The following is an 18413-nucleotide window of genomic DNA, read 5'->3' on the forward strand; positions in this document are numbered from 1 at the left end:
TTGTCTCTATGGGGATTTTGAGCAGGGGCCGAGAGCAAGGAGAAACTTGGCGAAGGAGAGTGGTTTTAGAGAGAGCGTGGTAGGCGGAGGGGTTGAAGGGGTCTGCTGTGAGATCCTTTTGCGTGGTTGGGCCTTTGGGAGATTTGGGGGAGAGTGCGGATCTGAGATTCCAGTAGTTTAAAAGGCAAGTTAGAAGTTTTTCTGAGAAAGTTGGAAGGAGGAGCCAGCGTGAGTTAGCGACTCTTAAGAAATGTAGGGTTTGGGTCACTTTTCGACCCTTACAGACTCTTCAGGGTGGAAAGAGCAGTTAGATCTTCGACTTAGGGGGTTTGGGTGACTCTTCCAAAGGTGGGATTTTATGTCTGCTCCTGTCCTGCGGGTGGAGTTGGGGTATGCCTGACAGTCGGCTTTTCTTCCGGAGGAGCTGAATTGAAGAGGGTCGTCCTAGGAGTCGGAGGGGGAAACCACCTTTGATGTAGTAAGAGTCGGTTACTATTTTTAAAGTTTTTACCAAAATGAAGGGGGTAACTTAGAAGATTTAAGCAACAGGGGTAAAGACGATGTCTTTAGGGGTGGGCTCGTGGCTTTGCAAATGTAAGGCTTTTGGAATCAGATATTTTTTTTAAAATACTCTGAAATAGATCTCGGTAATCATCTAGTGTTTAGGTAAGTTGCCAGTAATAAGTGAAGTGACGTTAATTTTCAGTTTTAAGTTTATATCGAATAAGGTCAGCGAAGTGTTTTGGCAATTCACTCAAAGTTATCCAAATGTGAACCTCCTGTGATACCTGAATATATTTTTAAAATCTTTATAAAGTGTTGTTGGAGGGTGATGTCAGTTTTTCATTTTCTCAGTTGGGCTAGTTTTAGGAGTAAATGCTATCTTACACACCCAGTTACTAAATTCTACATCATTACTTCACTAACAAGCATATATATAGAATGGTGTCATAATCAAAATTTTCAATGAAGAGATGGGAAAGAATTTTTGTAGACAAAGAAAGATATTCGGGGGTTTGTCAGTTTTTGGGATTTGGATTTGAAGTTTCTGGAAAGTTTAGGTGTTGAACGTTACTTTAAACCTTTTTCCAAGGGCTCTGGGTGGCTCAGTGGGTTAAGCCTCTGCCCTCAGGGCATGTGATCTCAGGATCCTGGGAGCTAGTGCTGCAGGGCTCCCTGCTCAGTTTCCTTAATTTCTTAGAAATGGGGATTAATAATGGTATTTACCTCAAATAGTATTTGTGAGGACTAAATGAAATAATACAGGTAAAGGGCTTAAAAGAGTCTCTGCCCCAGAAATACTATACAAGAATTATTTATGCTATCTGAAGAGAAATTACTGTGAAGACTTCCACTTCTGGCCCCAGCACATACTAAATAAATAATCAAGCAGAAATGTAATGAAAATGTCAATCATCTGTTTAGACTGAGGAAGATTTCAGGGGACCAAATAAATGGAAAGCCTTTCTGGTAGACCCGTAAGGAGGATATATTCTTTGCATTCTGAAGCTACTGAGAACAGTAGATGAAGCCTTTATTTTGGTTCCCTCATTTATATAGAGGCTTTAAGCCTTTTTAGTGCCTTGACCACCTCATTGAATCTTGGGTAGCCTTCTCAGAACATTTTTTTTTTTTTTAAGATTTTATTTATATAACAGACAGAGATCACAAGTAGGCAGAGAGGCAGACAGAGAGGAGGAAGCAGGTTCCCTGCTGAGCAGAGAGCCTGATGCGGGGCTGGATCCCAGGAATCTGGGATCATGACCTGAGCCGAGGCAGAGGCTTTAACCCACTGAGCCACCCAGGCACCCCCAGAACAACATTTTTAAATTTATAAAATATAATGTATAAATTATAAAATTTATGAAAATAATAAACAAAATAATAAAATTATGAAATATGTTATAAAAATTTCTCAAAACAAATTTTTTTTTAATTTTATTTATTTATCAGAGAGAGAGAAGGGGAGAGAGCGAGCACAGGCAGACAGAATGGCAGGCAGAGGCAGAGGGAGAAGCAGGCTCCCTGCTGAGCAAGGAGCCCGATGTGAGACTCGATCCCAGGACGCTGGGATCATGACCTGAGCCAAAGGCAGCTGCTTAACCAACTGAGCCACCCAGGCGTCCCTCAAAACAAATTTTTTAAGATTTGTTTTAATAGAGTGCTTTAATAATAAAATAGAAGTGCTAATTTGTACATCCAGCATGGGCTTCAAACTCAAAGGCTGGAGATAAAAAGTTCTATGTTTCTCAGACCCAGCCAGCCAGTGCTTCTGTATTAGCACATTAAGTAGCTAGATCTAGGAGGGGGTCTGGTAGTAATGATGGACATAAAGCAGGTTTTTGAGATCTGCAACTAATAGAATATAGGAAAATATTTGATTTCCGTGATGAGAAAGTGACAGCTACAGAGGTAGTCTCATGTATTCTACCTTTATTTAACAGAAGGAAGTGCTAAATTTCAGTTAAAGATGGTGAAAATTAAGTGGGTTTGTGTAGCCATTTACATTCACAGGCCCTCAGAATTCCACCCAAAGACCCTAGATCCAGGACTTAGGTTAGAAGGAAGCAGTAAGGAAAGATAGTAGAGAACTCTAGGAATATGAGTTCAGAGAAAGCTAAATGGACAGCGTGGTCTTTACTCTTGAGGGAACTGAGTAGTGATGAGAAGGCCAAAAGCAAGTGAGGAAAGAACGTGGTGTTTGAGTTGGGAATTAAGATAATCTGAGCAGTTACTACTATGTATATGAATCAAAGAATTGAAAGGACATATTTTAAGTTTTTTGTATGTGTATATGCCATTTTATTGAATTTTTAAAAGATCTCATGAATTGCAGAGTATGTAGCTTCTTGAAGAGTATTAATGGTTGCCTAGTAGAGGGCTGAATCTGAAGACTTACACTTTGCTTAAGTAACCCATGGCAAGATTAAGGGACAAATTACTCTCCCTGTTTGCTTTGTTTGGCCAATGAAGATGGTAGTGCCATTTCATCATTCTGTACCTTGAGAAGGGGCCATGGTGGAAGTCAGCCTGTACACAGATACTCAGCCAAGGTTTGATTTTAATTTAAAGATAAAGTTAAAAGCGTTGTGACGGCATTGCATTTCCATTTGATTCTTTTGTGATTTTCCTTTGGAGGAGATGGGTAAGTGGTCAGAGTTAAAAAACAAAAGTTGTTTTTTGTGTTTTCTTGATTAGCAATTGAATTTTGTGCCAGGAAGTAAAGAAGCTGGTGAATAAATGTCAGTTTCATTATTTTACTTTTCTAGTGTTAAAGGACAGTTTTCAGAAAAAGGTAAGTAAAACATGTTAAATTTTTATTTTACCCTCATATGAGGGAACGGGGCATGTGTGAGTCAAACAATATACATTTATACATTAAAGGAATGTAGAGGTGAAATTGCAGATGGAGACCAAAGTTTTTCCCACTGTGGAAGGGAAGACATAAGCCTCTACCTTTGGAGACAGAATTTACACAACTGTCAGTTACTCACAGTATAACAAGAGTTATAAAATTGTTCAAAGGCAATGAAGAAGGCTGGAATGTGTAATGTGGAAAGGTGTGCATAAAATAGTACATAGTTTTCCACTGAAAGATGGTTAATTTTCTACACTGGGTGTTAACTGTGAAACTGTGAAGAGGGCAAGAAAGAGAGATATAAACCATGATTTCAGCCTAGGAACTTAACTTTTAGAATTTTACATTTTCAAATGTCTGATTATATTTACATTAAAATTACAGTTCAGATATTGAGCACCTACTGTAGATTATCTATCTGGTTTTTTCATCCTAATTGATAATATTGGAGAATAACAATTATAGTTTTTTAAAAGGTGGGAATCATTTGAAATTTTGAAAATCACCCCGAGAACAGTTGTGTAATACCACACTGTTTTTAGGTGAATTTGTATGAATTTTTTTATATGCTTTTTGACACGCCAGTTAATTTTTTACCTTCTGTAAACATAAAACTAGGAAGCAGTCATTTAGAAATAGCCCCTAAGGCTGTGTTTCCTAGACTTGTTCTAATAGATATTAACAGGCATTCCACGAAAAAAGCCTTCCTCTGGAATGAATTTAGGAACTATTGCCCTAAGGCGATAAGTTTAAATAAATCTCTTTATTCCAGAGAACACATTGGAATATGTAATCAAAGGAGGTAGTTAAATCTTAGATTAGAGGGCCAAGAATGTATCCTGTGAACTGGAGAAAGGGTATAAATTAAGTGAATTTTCATGGTTTCCTGCAGTCGTTTCTACATTTGAAATGATTTTACTTTAATTATGGAGAGTGTCTGGAATTCTATATAGGTATCATTATTACATAAGAGCTGTGAGGCAAATGTCACTTGTAAATAGCACAGAATATGTAGGATTTTTTTAAAAATCCTAAATGGTTTGTATTCTAATTAAGCGGAGTTTGAACAGTAACAGGATTTTCAGAAACTATATCTAAAATAAGAGGCACCAGCATTCCGTCATCCTAAGAGGCCCATTAACCGCTGTACTCCAAGCTGAGCAGCTGTCAAATGAATTACGAAGACATGTAGTTCAGTCAGATTTAGGAGTCAGAGCTTTGGTTTGAATCCCAGCAGCCCTAAGTAGCAAGAGACCACTTAACGCTCTCTAAACAACCCTTCCTTATCTAACAGTACCTTCTGTGAAGAGCTGTAAAGATGAAATAAGCCAGTGTGCTAAGGTGGCTGGCATAGACCAGGGCTTTGTTATTAGAGGCAATATTATTCTTGCCAATATTCTGATTATCTTTTTTTACTATATTGTTGCTGAAATAACACAAGTCCACAAATCCTAATGTTTAGCTGGTTTGCTTTTTATCCTGTTTGGAGACAGGAATATATTTTTCCATTTCTTGCAGAATTTATTAATCACTACTTTAAGGTCAGTCAGCAGCTCCCCAGCACAAAGTCATTTTCTACATACAGTGTTTTGTTTCATGGAATTTTTCCTGATTTATTGCTTACAGGACGATGCGGTCAGTATAGAAAGTGGCACAAACACTGAACGCCCTGATACACCTACAAATACACCAAATGCTCCTGGAAGGAAAAGTTGGGGGAAGGGAAAATGGAAGTCCAAGAAATGCAAATATTCTTTCAAGTGTGTAAATAGTCTCAAGGTATGTGCAGAAAGATCCTGTGGGCTGAATGCCAGGCTTCAGAATTATTTCTCAGTGGTAAACATTTTATGCTCAGATATTTTGTCACATTTAAAATACTTTAAAATTAGAGTACTTTGAAAGTTGTTTTGTTTTGTAGCATAGACTAATTTCAGTGGGTAATGCCTAGTACTACAGACTAGGTTTTCTTTATTATCTGCATTCAGAAAAAAATATTTGGGATATGTTATTCTTCCTATTTTGATAAAACTTTAAAAACAAAGCCACTGGGCACCTGGGTGGCTCAGTGGGTTAAGCCGCTGCCTTCGGCTCAGGTCATGATCTCAGGGTCCTGGGATCGAGTCCCGCATCAGGCTCTCTGCTCAGCAGGGAGTCTGCTTCCCTCTCTCTCTCTGCCTACCTCTCCATCTACTTGTGATTTCTCTCTGTCAAATAAATAAATAAAATCTTAAAAAAAAACAAAAACAAATACACAAAGCCACTTCCTGATACCTCTTCATAATAAGAACTGAATGTGACCCATTAACTTTCAGTCAGCATAAATTGAAACAGATGTCCTTGGGCAGTTTTTAAATATTTAATCCTTATCATTTGTGTTACTTGAAATTGTTTTCAAAGGAAAAGGTATACATTAACATTTTCTTACTATTCAGTATTTGGGGAAGGCAAGGTTTTGGAGTTACTTAAATTACTGCTTCCTCAATAGCATTTTTATTTTAAGAAGGATTAGTGATATTCAAAATGTTTTCCTTTACATATTATGTATTTTCTGTTTTTTTAATTTGGGAGTATTTTTCTTAAACTGAGCAAAAGTATGCATTGCATTATTTTATACAGATGTAAGTTAGAATCTTTTATAAGTATCTAAATATACTTTTAGGTAAAGTATTCAGAAAGCATTAGAAGCTCTGGCTGTATGGAAATTATTTTCCTGTCTGTGTAGCAAAATACATTGCTCAGTATGCCAAATTAAAGTCTCTTAAAAGGAGGGAAATTAATCTTACTATATTAAAAAAAAAAAAAAAAAAGCAAAGTGTCCCTTATAGTTTTGTGTTAATATTTTGTTATTTTCACCTGTTTTTTAGGTAATATGCTTGGGAGGTGTTGGTTTTAGCTGTTTAAATAATTTGATTAAGTATTTCAGAATCCTAAAGCTATGGCTTTTCAAAGGATAAAAAATGAAAGTTTTACACTTTAAAAGTGAATATGAAAGTTAATGTTCAGTGCCAGGAGATTGCCAGTAAAATTCTAAGGCTGAAAAATAACTTTGAATAAAGTGAATACTGTTGACCCTTGAACGACTTGAAGGTGCCACCACCCCCACTCCTGTGCACTGAAGATCCAAGTTTAACTTTTGATTCCCCCAGAATCTAACTACTAATAACCTCCTGTTGATCAGAAGTCAGTAACCTACCTTGCCTATAACATAAAGTCGATTAACACGTTTTGTGTGTTGTATATATTATGTAATGCATTCTTACACTAAAGTAAGGTAGAGCAAAGAAAATGTTAAGAAAATACTTTTTTTGGACGCCTGGGTGGCTCAGTGGGTTAAGCCTCTGCCTTCCGCTCAGGTCATGATCCTAGGGTCCTGGGATCCAGCCCCTCATCAGGCTTTCTACTCAGTGGGGAGCCTGCTTCCTCCCCCCACCACCCGGCTCTGCCTGCCTCTGCCTACTTGTGATCTCTGTCTGTCAAATAAATAAATCTTTTAAAATATATATATATATAAAATATGTGTATAAATATTTTATATATATATATATACATATATAAAATACATCTGCAGGGGCACCTGGGTGGCTCAGGTAAGCATCTGCCCTCAGCTCAGGTTGTGATCCCAGGGTCTGCTTAGCCGGGAACCTGGTCTCCCTCTCCCTCTGCCTACTTACACTCACTCTCTGTCAAATAAATAAATAATATCTTTAAAAAGAAAAGAAAAGAAAGGTATCCAAAAAAATCCATGCTTAATTGGACCTGTGCAGTTCCAACCTGTCGTTCAAGGGTCACCTGTACTTGTTTTTTATGCACCTCATTATAGCATCCTGGTAACTGGCCTTACAGTCCTTTGCCTTCCTTGGTCCCCAGTGCTCAGGTATTCTTGTTCATTATAAAACTTCTTGGGATTTTTTTTAAGGACCCAAATTCAAGATTATTTGAAATTGTTTCTATAGGAGTAATAGAAAGTGGAGATTTGCATGGAGTATGATATGGTTCACTTTACAAAGGAAAAATTAAACCTAATAAAGTTTAGTGAGTGTTAGAGAAGCTTTACTAATTCTTGGTGTATTTGTTCTTTTCATATTTGAGAAACATAAATTATGTACTTATGTCCCAAGAGATTAAATGCAGCTGTAACAATTATCCTGTTTAATTTTGAATCAGAAGAATCAGTGATTCCTCTTTTTTTTTTTTTTTAAAGATTTTATTTTTATTTATTTGACAGAGATAACAAGTAGGCAGAGAGGCAGACAGAGAAAGAGAGAGAGAGAGAGAGAGGAGGAAGCAGGCTCCCTGCTGAGCAGAAAACCCGATGCGGGGCTCTATCCCAGGACCCTGGGATCATGACCTGAGCCGAAGACAGAAGCTTTAACCCGCTGAGCCACCCAGGTGTCCCGAATCTGTGATTCTTCTTAAACCAGTGATTTGGTTTCAGAAAGTAGGAGGCGAATATCAGAGTGTTTTCATAGATGAGAACTTGTTACCTGACCTCTGATTTTTTTTTTAAAGGTTATTTATTTATTTGACAGAGAGAGAGATCACAAGCAGGCGGGGGGGGGGGGGGGCGCAGACTCCCCGCTGGGCAGAGAGCCTGATGTGGGGCTCAATCCCAAGACCCTGAGATCATGACCTGAGCCGAAGGCAGTGGCTTAACCCACTGAGCCACCCAGGCACCCCCTGACCTCTGTTTAAATAGTGGTCTACATTTGGGGAAAAAAAGTTGTAAGGGGAAATGGTGGATTCACCATTTGTTTGTTTCTAAATTATAGTAACTTTTCTGTTTTACTATTATTTTGCAGGAAGATCATAATCAACCATTGTTTGGAGTACAATTTAACTGGCACAGTAAAGAAGGAGATCCATTAGTGTTTGCAACTGTAGGAAGCAACAGAGTGAGTGTTCAGGGATCTATTTGGCATTTGGCTTGGCTATTTGACTCTGGTGTTACTATAGTATTGAAGTGTAATGATTTTTGAAGTAAATTTGGCATAGCTGGTTTAACAATAATCCTTATGTAATGTTCTAGATATTGTCACAAAACTAAAGTTTTCAAAACCTAGTATTCACTACTGAAAATACAGCTTTCATATATTACTCTCAGCTCTCAGAGTTCATATATTACTATCAGTTGTTTCTGTTTATATTTTGTCCTTGTTAATATTTTTTTGTGTGTGACTGAAAGAATTGACTCCTGTTTTTGGAAGCAGTTTTAATAGTTCTGTATCATGCAAATTAGGATATAAAGTCTGTAGTTTCTTAAAAATAATAAACTTACTTAGTGGCTCTCTGTAAATGCAAAGGATAAATCCAGTGGCTTTATATATTAGTTATTGAAAGTACTTTAACTATTTGCCATAAACATCTGTTAGATTTGTTTTTATTTAAGGAAGCCAAAAGTATCTTGAGCTGAGAGAAGTGTAGGGAAGAAGCATGTTGGCACATTTTAACATCAGCCATTATTTAACTTTTTAGTTAAACCGGGGGCTGACTTGGTGGACTGCAAAGACTTACTATTCTTTTCAGTTCTAAATAAATGGAGAACAGGAAGAGTCCTTAGTGCTTTCCAGGGAGTGCTTTGGAATTAGTTATTAAATTGAAATCACCACAGGGAAAAATTGTCCTCTTACTAAGGTTACATTAGCTAACATTCTGGTTATCCATTAATACTGTACTAGGAGTTATGAAGAACAACATAGAAATTTATTGTTGTATTTGGGGAAAAATAAAAAACAGAGGCAATTGACTAATTAGATACATGTTGGCAACAAATACAAGTCACTTCCTCTGCTTTTAACCTAAGAGATGAAGAGGAGTGAATCTGAGAGATGGTATGTAAGTTGTTACTTTGAGTAAAATAAAATTTTATGCTTCTTTAGTAGTTGTACTAAGTTTCTTAGGCAATAAAAGCATGTGGTTTTAATGCATACTGTTTTCTGTATTTGTTTTTTGTTTCTCAGTATTGGTATTCTGTTCTCAAACAAAGTTAACTTGGTAATAAGGGAGTTGTCAACTCCGTATTTTTCCAATGTCAGCATATTTCCAGGCGTTTTTCCTGCAAGTTCAAGAATCATAACAAGCAGACATGCATCCATTCTGGGCTAGATCCTCTCTATTTCTGTTTTCTAAAAATTAAAATTTGGTTTTAGGTAATTTCCTATAAAACTTCTTTTAAGGAAGGTTTTCGTTACATTTAAGGCTCTGGCGCTTTTACTAGGTCACTGAAATCCTGAAAATTTGAAACTTGGCTACTGCAGTTGGTAACATGGAATAACAGCTTTTCTTGGTGTTCAGCCAAATGTGGGTTGTGACATGTAGCCTGCTTATAGTTGTCTGGTTACTGAATTCTTCGGAAAAAAAAATTCGTGGGGAAAGATAACAGGCTCAAGAAAAGATCAGGTTATTTTTTCCTAGTTGGGAACATAGTGCATTAATTACTTTGAATCTACTTTTAAGACGTTACTATAAACCAAAGATTATACTTCACTAACTTGGCCATGATAATACCGGAATAGTTACAATTTGTGCTTCAGTGTGTTTATTTAAATGTTCAGGCATTGTAATAAAAAGTATCCCTAGTTCATTTAAAATGACATGGAAGGGCATTACATAGTTCATCGAATTGTAAAAAGTTCTGCTTTTTTTTTTTTTTAAAGGAAAGAAAAATTATCTTCTAGAACATAACCTGTTTTAGCAGTCATAAGGGATATTTTTAAACTATTGTAGTGATTTTATTAATTTAATAGGGTAGTTTATAGTATCTTTATGGAGTTCTTAGATACTTCTATTAAAATTAACAAGTAATTGCTAACATGACTTATAAGCTCTAAAAAAGGAAAGAAATCTATTAAAGTTTAATTTTACATAGTGTATATATTAATTTAAGAATATGTGGCAAATAAAAAGGACCACCATATATCAGAAAGTTAATATTTAATGAACTGTGTCCATGAGAAAAACATTATTTAGGCAAGTTATAAGCTTTCTTATATGTAATTAATATGTAAATATTCTTAAACTACCCAAAGACTTTAAGAGCTTAATTAAAAAATGATAAATTACAACTTTACTTTGAGGTGTTCAGATGTATTCACTTTGAGGAGTTGGGCAATTACATGAATGAGATCTAAAATTAAAGATTGGAATTAGAAACCATTATTATTACTACAATATTTAATATACTCAGGAAGTTATCTAATACATTAGGCTTTATAATGCTTCCTTAAGTTTAAAGAAGCTATTTTAAAACAGTTTCTGTAGTATCTTTAAGACACATTTGTAACTAAAATATGTTGCAGAGGTGAAAAGAATGTGGTTTCTGTGTTTGAGATTAAATTTACTATATTTTTGTTTTTATTAGGTTACCTTATATGAATGTCACTCACAAGGAGAAATCCGGTTGTTGCAATCTTATGTGGATGCTGATGTATCCTTTCTTGAGTTTTTAATATCTTTGCTAAAGAAATTGACTTTCAATAAGTACACCAAAACTTTTCTAAATTAATTAGTTCCCTTAAGCTATACTGTCCTTTAAGCAGTGCTCTTCCTTTATTATCTCCCAAGAGATTCCTCGTATCTAGTTTAATTTTCCTGATCCTAGAAATGCATTGTGAGGTGGATATGAGAGAGTGGGGAGAAGTGGCTAGAGATGAGCATTGGAAATCTAGTAATAGAAATGTTAGCAAAGAGTAGCTACAACCTCCTGTTTCTTTGACCTTGCTTAGAATTTTATTACTTGAGGGTAGTTAATATTAGTGAGCTGGGGTTGATCAGAAGCTATGACTGGCAGTCATACCAAGTATTTGAGCAACAAAGCTTATAGGGGAAAAGTAAACAACTACAGTTTGTTTAGGAAATAAAATATTGCAAAACATGAACACATAAAGAAAAAGAAAGGCTTAAAAAGCCAGAAGGTTAGACAAAAGGTGGTGATACGGTGTTTCTTTCAGATCATTTCAAAAACCTAGCAAAAAAGAAAAGGCAAGTCTTCAGTAGTTACTGAAGACTTCAGTCTTCAGTAGTTTATGGAAAGAAGTGACCTGTAGCCATATTGGGCAAGTCTCACAGGACAAGGTAGAAAACTCATAGTTAATGCTATTCAGACTGAATAGACATGCATAGTCAGACATATTGGGATAAAAGAAGGGTCAGCAATTTATAGCCTGTGGGCCTAGCCACCTGTTGTTGTAAATAGTTTTACTGGGACACAACTATACCCATTTGTTTACATTGTCTACTACGGTTGCTTTCGAATGACAGAGTTGAATAATTATGCATCGAAATAGAAATCAAAATTGAGTGGAAGAATTGGTTTTGTTTGACCATTTGGTTTAGATTGTAGACCTAAAATGGTCACTGTTTAAATATGGTAATATAAGAAGAAATAAGAACTTCTGTGTCAGAAACTTTAGCACTTCTTTAGAGGTTTCCGTGTAGTATATACCATAATCATTGATGTGTTTACTTTTCAAAAACAAATTACAATTCTTAACTGGCATTTCTTAGGCTGATGAAAATTTTTACACTTGTGCATGGACATATGATAGCAATACAAGCCATCCTTTGCTGGCTGTGGCTGGATCTAGAGGCATAATTAGGATAATTAATCCCATAACAATGCAGTGCATAAAGGTGGGTTTTTGGTTAAATTGTAGATCTGCCCTTTTTTGAATACACACTTGTGAAAACTTGTCATTTTTAACTTAAAACCAGTAGAATCAATATCTGTACAGTTTCTAATTTGATTTGCACTTGGCTTTTTGCTTCCTTTAGACTGGTCTTTGAGACCTTTGTCACATATGATAACACAGATTCTGGAATAAACGGGAAGTTTTTATTTGCAATTTTTAAAAAATAATTTCCCTCCTCCAAAGCCTTATTCTGAGATGTTCTAAATGAACTATAGGGAAAGAGTGAGTACTTTTTCTAAACATCCTAATTAGGGATATAGAGTCAAGGACTTGTAAAGAACGGAAATGTAAAGCCTGGGAATTTGATACTAAGTTTTGCAAATTACTTTAATCAGAAGTTTTTAACCCTGGGGCACATTAGAATCATCTAAGGATATTTTAAATCCTTCCTTGGGTCTCCGCTGATCCAGTCAAATCAAAATACCTGCAGATAGGACTTGAGCATTTTTTTTTCCCTTCAATTTTGTTGGGTGATTTTAATATGCAGCCAGGGTTGGGAACCACTAATTTAAGTGAAACTGTTTTTCCATTCTTTAAAGATTAATGAAATAATTTATTGATTTTTAATATGAAAGTTGAATGTTCTAAATTTATTGTAGCATTATGTTGGCCATGGAAATGCAATCAATGAACTGAAATTCCACCCAAGAGATCCAAATCTTCTCCTGTCAGTAAGTAAAGGTAAGAGAAGCAAATGTTTCTTTATTTCTGTTTATTTGGGAATGATTTTATTTTTTAAGGGACAAAAGAGTCCTAAGTTATTAAAAAAGCCAAATTTAAAAAGAATTTATAAAGTATGTTTTTAGTAGAAAAATCTCAGGCTACAGTAGCATCTCTAGACGAAGAATTAGGTAAAAGGGCTGTGAAATAGTTAACATCAGACATAAATAATTTGTACAGGTTAAGTATGTGTAACCCTTATTAACGGTAGTATATTATGACACTAATACACTAATATTAGGTAGTGTATGTATCCTCAGTTGAATTATTTTAGTAAGCTTTATTAATTTCAAGTGGCAGATCACCAAAGTTACGACATTTTTAAGAATTTAAAAAATAGTATTGCAAATCTTATCACTGATCGGCTGTGTAATAAGAAATAATGCATCTGAGAATCTGTATTGCTTTTTCATACATGAAGTTTTTATTTTATAACGGAGTCCGTAATAGAATTCCTTAAAATGCTAAGTTCTCCAGCATAAGCTCTTTGAAATATTTCCCATATGCATAAAGAAAGCCTTGCCTTCCTCTGTACGCTTAAATTAGCATTATAAGTTTATTCAGGGTTCAGACAAGCCTCTTAATAATTTCTGAGCTCTCTGAAATCAGCTGTGTTATTTCTGCATTCTGTTCTTGATTGTTCTCTTTTTACTTCCACATTATTATTCTAGTCAAGTTTATTCATCTTAAAGGCTTTCAAACCTATAACCTTCCCCCACAATCTGCTCATACTAAAAGATGTCCTCAGATTAAAACTCTTCCATGAAAATGCTTCATTGTGATTTTCCTTTACCTACCAAGGCTTACATTTGAAAATCAACAACTAAGAAGAGCTGATAACTTTTTCTCTTTTCTTGATAATAGCTGGGCCCAGATATTTCTTTACAAGTCATATAGGTCATGATGCCACACACTCTAATTATCACAACTCCCAGCCATACTCTTCCCCTTTTGGGTCAGTAAGTACAAAGATAACCTAAAAAGTATAAGAAAATATTTTGCAAATTATGTATCTAATAAGGGATTTATATCAAAAGATGTTAACAATTCAACAGTAAAGACAACCCTTTAAAAAATGGGCAGTGGTATTGTTTAAATTTTTATTTATTTATTTTTTTAAATTTATTTTCAGTGTTCCAGAATTCATTGTTTATGCACCACACCCAGTGCTCCATGTAATATGTGCCCTCCATAATACCCACCACCAGGCTCACCCTTTCAATTTGTAAATGTGGATTCTGTGGAAAAACTTCAGTATCTTGTTCTCTGTCAAATCCCTAAGTATTTGTTATCTCAGGAGCATAACTCCATCAAATTAGGATATTATTTAAAGGAAATTATTGGAGGCAAATAAGCTAAACATATTTTAAGATCACATAAGTACTTTTTTTCCATCTGGAAAGTTTGAGCTCATACTTCATTAGAAAATGTAGCTTCCATTCTTACTTCTCACTGTGCATTGCTTGAGTCCAAACTTTTGTAGTTTTTACTTCTTTAAAGAGGTTTTGAGAGTCCAGAGTAAATGAATGATAAAAGTCCATTTAAGGGGCACCTGGGTGGCTCAGTGGGTTAGGCCTTTGCCTTCCACTCAGGTCATGATCGCAGGGTCCTGGGATTGAGCCCCGCATCGGGCTCTCTGCTGGTCAGGGAGCCTGCTTTCCCCTCTCTCTTTCCCTGCCTCTCTGCCTACTTGTGATCTCTCTCTCTCTGTGTCAAATAAATAAATAAAAACCTTTAAAAAGGGGGGGGGCGCCTGGGTGGCTCAATGGGTTAAGCCGCTGCCTTCGGCTCAGGTCATGATCTCAGGGTCCTGGGATCGAGTCCCGCATCGGGCTCTCTGCTCAGCAGGGAGCCTGCTTCCTCCTCTCTCTCTATCTGCCTGCCTTTCTGCCTACTTGTGATCTCTCTCTCTGTCAAATAAATAAATAAAATATTTTTTTTAAAAAGTCCATTTAAAATTTTTTTTATGTCTTTACTAGATCATGCATTACGATTGTGGAATATCCAGACAGACACTCTGGTGGCAATATTTGGAGGCGTAGAAGGGCACAGAGATGAAGTTCTAAGCGCTGTAAGTTGAAAACTGCAGGGCAATGACCTTCGGGTGTATAGAGCTCTGAACAATCCCCGTGGAACTCTTACAAGAAAGTATATGGTTTATTTGACATAGCCTGCTAGGCACTCAGTTTATTTACTTGTGATATAACAAGGTTTTTACTTTACAGATGAAGGAATTAAGCAAGTAAGGCTTTTATGCTTTATCTCTACTTTTGTAATTTATACTAGCGTCTCTATTCTCATGAAAAAAACCATGAACTTGTTCAGTCATACAACACCAAAACAACTCTTGTTTTGTTGGTTTTCAGTTATTAAAGAAAAAGGTTAAGCTAGTTAGCATTTGAGATCAACTTTCATCTTTTATTTACAGTTGAAACATAAAATCCATTTTTAGGAAGTTGTTTTATTGTGCTAAGTCTTAGATAATTTTTTGTCATGTTGTTATTTTTATATTTATGTATTACTATGTTTATCGATTTAGTGATATGATGTTGGTATTTTTAGTCAGCTAGTATTTTTACATTATTTTAGCTTTATTTACTTTCCATTTATAGCTTATGTAGTGGTTTTACAGCTCTTCCATATTAAACTATGCAGGGGGCACCATGTTTTGAAGTCAGTAGCATTTTATTTGGAGGTACTAAATATTTCTGTTGTTGGAGTCTTTATGCTTTTTTTGAGAATCACACCTATCTTCAGCTACCTTGTCACCTTGGATTTTCTAAAACTTGCAGCAGCATTCTCCCATTTGGTTTTATGTGTTCTAAGAGCCATGACTACCATCCTTTAAGAATTATAAATTAGGGGCGCCTGGGTGGCTCAGTTGGTTAAGCAACTGCCTTTGGCTCAGGTCATGATCCTGGAGTACTGGGATCGGCAGCATCAGGCTCCCTGCTCTGCGGGGCATCTGCTGCTCCTTCTCCCACTCCCCTTGCTTGTGTTCCGTCTTTTCATGGTGTCTCTGTCTGCCAAGTAAATAAACTCTTAAAAAATAAATTGAAGTTAAAACCAATATAACAAGTATTTTGACTTAGATACACAGATAAAGTAAAATTTCAATTGTTCAGGGACTGACTGTATAGTTTATAGCTCTTGATTTCATTGTTTAATCAGGGTTGGACAAAGAACTCTAACAAACTTACTCAGATCTTTGTGTCATAAAATAATTGTTTTACTTCAGTTTACCTTCAGAATCAAGCAAAGAAAATATTTAAAGGTAATTGGATAGGTAAAACTAAATTCAAACAATTTACTTTCTTATATATTGTGTAAACTCATATACTATAGTCATGACAAATCAGCTAAAACTAAATCTTGAAAAAATAAGTCTTGGAAGTAGTAACAATTGATTTATGGGTTACATAGATAAACTCAGAATGTTTGTGTGTGACTTGAAAAAGATTTTTCATTATGCTGTATATCAGATGAAAATTGGGTAGTGTTGGGGCACCTGGGAGGCTCAGTGGGTTGGGGCCTCTGCCTTTGGTTCGGGTCATGATCCCGGGGTCCCGGGATCAAGCCCCAAGTCGGGTTCTCTGCTCAGTGGATGCCTGCTTCCCTTCCTTTTTCTGCCTGCCTCTCTAACTCCTTGTGATCTCTGTCTGTCAAATAAATAAAATCTTTTAAAAAAAGAGAAGGAAAAGAAAATTGGGTAGTCTTAATTTGGGCAGTTTTATATATTTAAACTTTTTTCTGTTTTACATACAGGATTATGATCTTTTGGGTGAAAAAATAATGTCCTGTGGTATGGATCACTCTCTTAAACTTTGGAGGATCAACTCAAAGAGAATGATGAATGCAATTAAGGAATCTTATGATTATAACCCAAATAAAACTAACAGGTAACCATTGTGCTATTGAAAACAATTTGTTTTTTCATGCTGTTGTATAGAGGCATTCTACTTTTTCCAAAATTTTTACATAATGTCCCAACATCGAGTTTAGAAGCCCTTCTTTGAATAAGTTTATATACCATAAGATTTTTAAAATCAAAGCCCTTTATTTTTAGTTTAATGTTTGTGGAAAATCCCCTTTGAATTGTGTTTTTTAGTTTAGTAGCATGTTAAACTTTTATTTAGGTATGCATGTGCTTGACTGTTTACATTATAACAGTTTTAAAAGCTTAAAACTTGCTGTGGGGTAGGGTAAAGGACCCTTCAGAATAAGATTACTTGTATTATTTGTGAGCACTTTTAAATTCCAAAGTCTAGATAGTAGATCATGAATTTTTTTAAATGGGCTTCTTGGCTTTATTTTATGGTAATATAATGCTTTCCTTTAAACGATGATCCCTTTTTTAGATGGAGAAAATTCAGAAGCAGGAGCCTTGCTTCATGGGACTGACTATGAATGGGAACTTGCAATTTTCTTAAAATACATATATATGAAGATTTTTTTTTTTTAATTAATCGCTATATCCAGCATGGGGTTCAAACTTAGAATCCCAAAGATCAAGAGTTGCACATTCCACCTGCTAAGCCAGCCTGATGCCCTTTAATGTATTTTTGAAATGCTTCAATTCTTAATTCAATAACTGTCTTTTCAGAATCTCATCAGGCTATTAACACTTTCATTGTAACTATGGTATGTCTGTATATTAACTTTGTCCTTCTGTTTTAACAAAAAGCATTTATTTTCTGGTTATCAAACCAGATTATTAATAGGTTATCAGTTAAATTTATAACCAACAAATATTTCAGTGCACTATCATATATATTTGGCTAAAAAAGTAATTAACATAATTATAACAATTAAGAATTTATATCAGGTCATTAATAACATTTTAATGTTTTAATAAAGAAAAGCTCCCAGAATTTGAACTGGAAAGAATGTTTGAGATGATTCAGCCCACCATCCTTTTTGCATATGAGAAAAAAGTAAAGAGAGGACATGTGAGTTGCCGAAGACACAACTAATTCTTGGCATCATATCATTCTTCTACAGTTATTTCAGTATAAATCCGAATCACTAGATTAGAAATGTTAGGTATACTTTTAAGTAACTATAGAATTGGTAGCAACTTCTCTGCTTGGTCTTCTCAAAAACATCTTTAAGGAAAAAAATAGCACTGTGTTTTACTTGCCTAAATATGGGAAAAGTCTTTAAAGTCAAATTCCTGTCAGATAACATTTTTAGAAATTTTTGCTCAAGGCGGGACTCTTCTCTAAACTTACCTTTAGCAGCCTTTGGAATGATGTCATTGTTCCTAGAAAGGTGACTATCTTTTGAAATAATCTAGATATGTTGATGCTTAAATATAAAGGATTGAATAGATAGTTTAATGTTTTCTGTGAGAATCTTTTAGTGCTGCAGACCTTGCTTATCATTGGTTAGGATAGCCAGAATCGAAGTGATTAATTTTGGTCACCATAGTAAGAAAGCTACGGTTCTTATAAATGAAATTTCATAAGATGAAATTCAATTGAGAGCTGATAATGGAAAAAATATAGAAACAAATACATGAAATGAGAGTTCAGTTCTCAATAATGAGAAGCTTTGCAGTTTTCTAGGAACATAAAATTAATAGTCATAAATCTGAAAGTGAAAATGAGTGTGATTCTACATTCTTTTTTCTTTTAACTTTTGACATT

General features: G+C 35.3%; 1 protein-coding gene across 4 annotated transcripts in view; it reads left to right on the forward strand.

Annotated features, from left to right (window-relative positions):
* EED (embryonic ectoderm development) overlaps nucleotides 1–18413 on the forward strand; it is a 30343-nt gene that overhangs the window by 940 nt on the left and 10990 nt on the right. For 3 of the 4 annotated variants that reach the window (XM_045071379.1, XM_004763535.3, XM_004763536.3), the window contains exons 2-8: nucleotides 4985–5137; nucleotides 8158–8250; nucleotides 10716–10781; nucleotides 11861–11986; nucleotides 12645–12726; nucleotides 14745–14836; nucleotides 16531–16664. In XM_045071379.1, the coding sequence (XP_044927314.1) occupies nucleotides 4985–5137; nucleotides 8158–8250; nucleotides 10716–10781; nucleotides 11861–11986; nucleotides 12645–12726; nucleotides 14745–14836; nucleotides 16531–16664 (746 nt within the window). The remainder of the gene's footprint in view (nucleotides 1–4984; nucleotides 5138–8157; nucleotides 8251–10715; nucleotides 10782–11860; nucleotides 11987–12644; nucleotides 12727–14744; nucleotides 14837–16530; nucleotides 16665–18413) is intronic. The other variant, XM_045071380.1, reaches the window with a different exon arrangement.

This window comes from Mustela putorius, unplaced genomic scaffold (genome assembly GCF_011764305.1).
Source record: "Mustela putorius furo isolate JIRA1106 unplaced genomic scaffold, ASM1176430v1.1 tig00003987_pilon_pilon_pilon, whole genome shotgun sequence".
In the NCBI taxonomy this organism is placed as follows: Eukaryota; Metazoa; Chordata; class Mammalia; order Carnivora; family Mustelidae; genus Mustela; species Mustela putorius.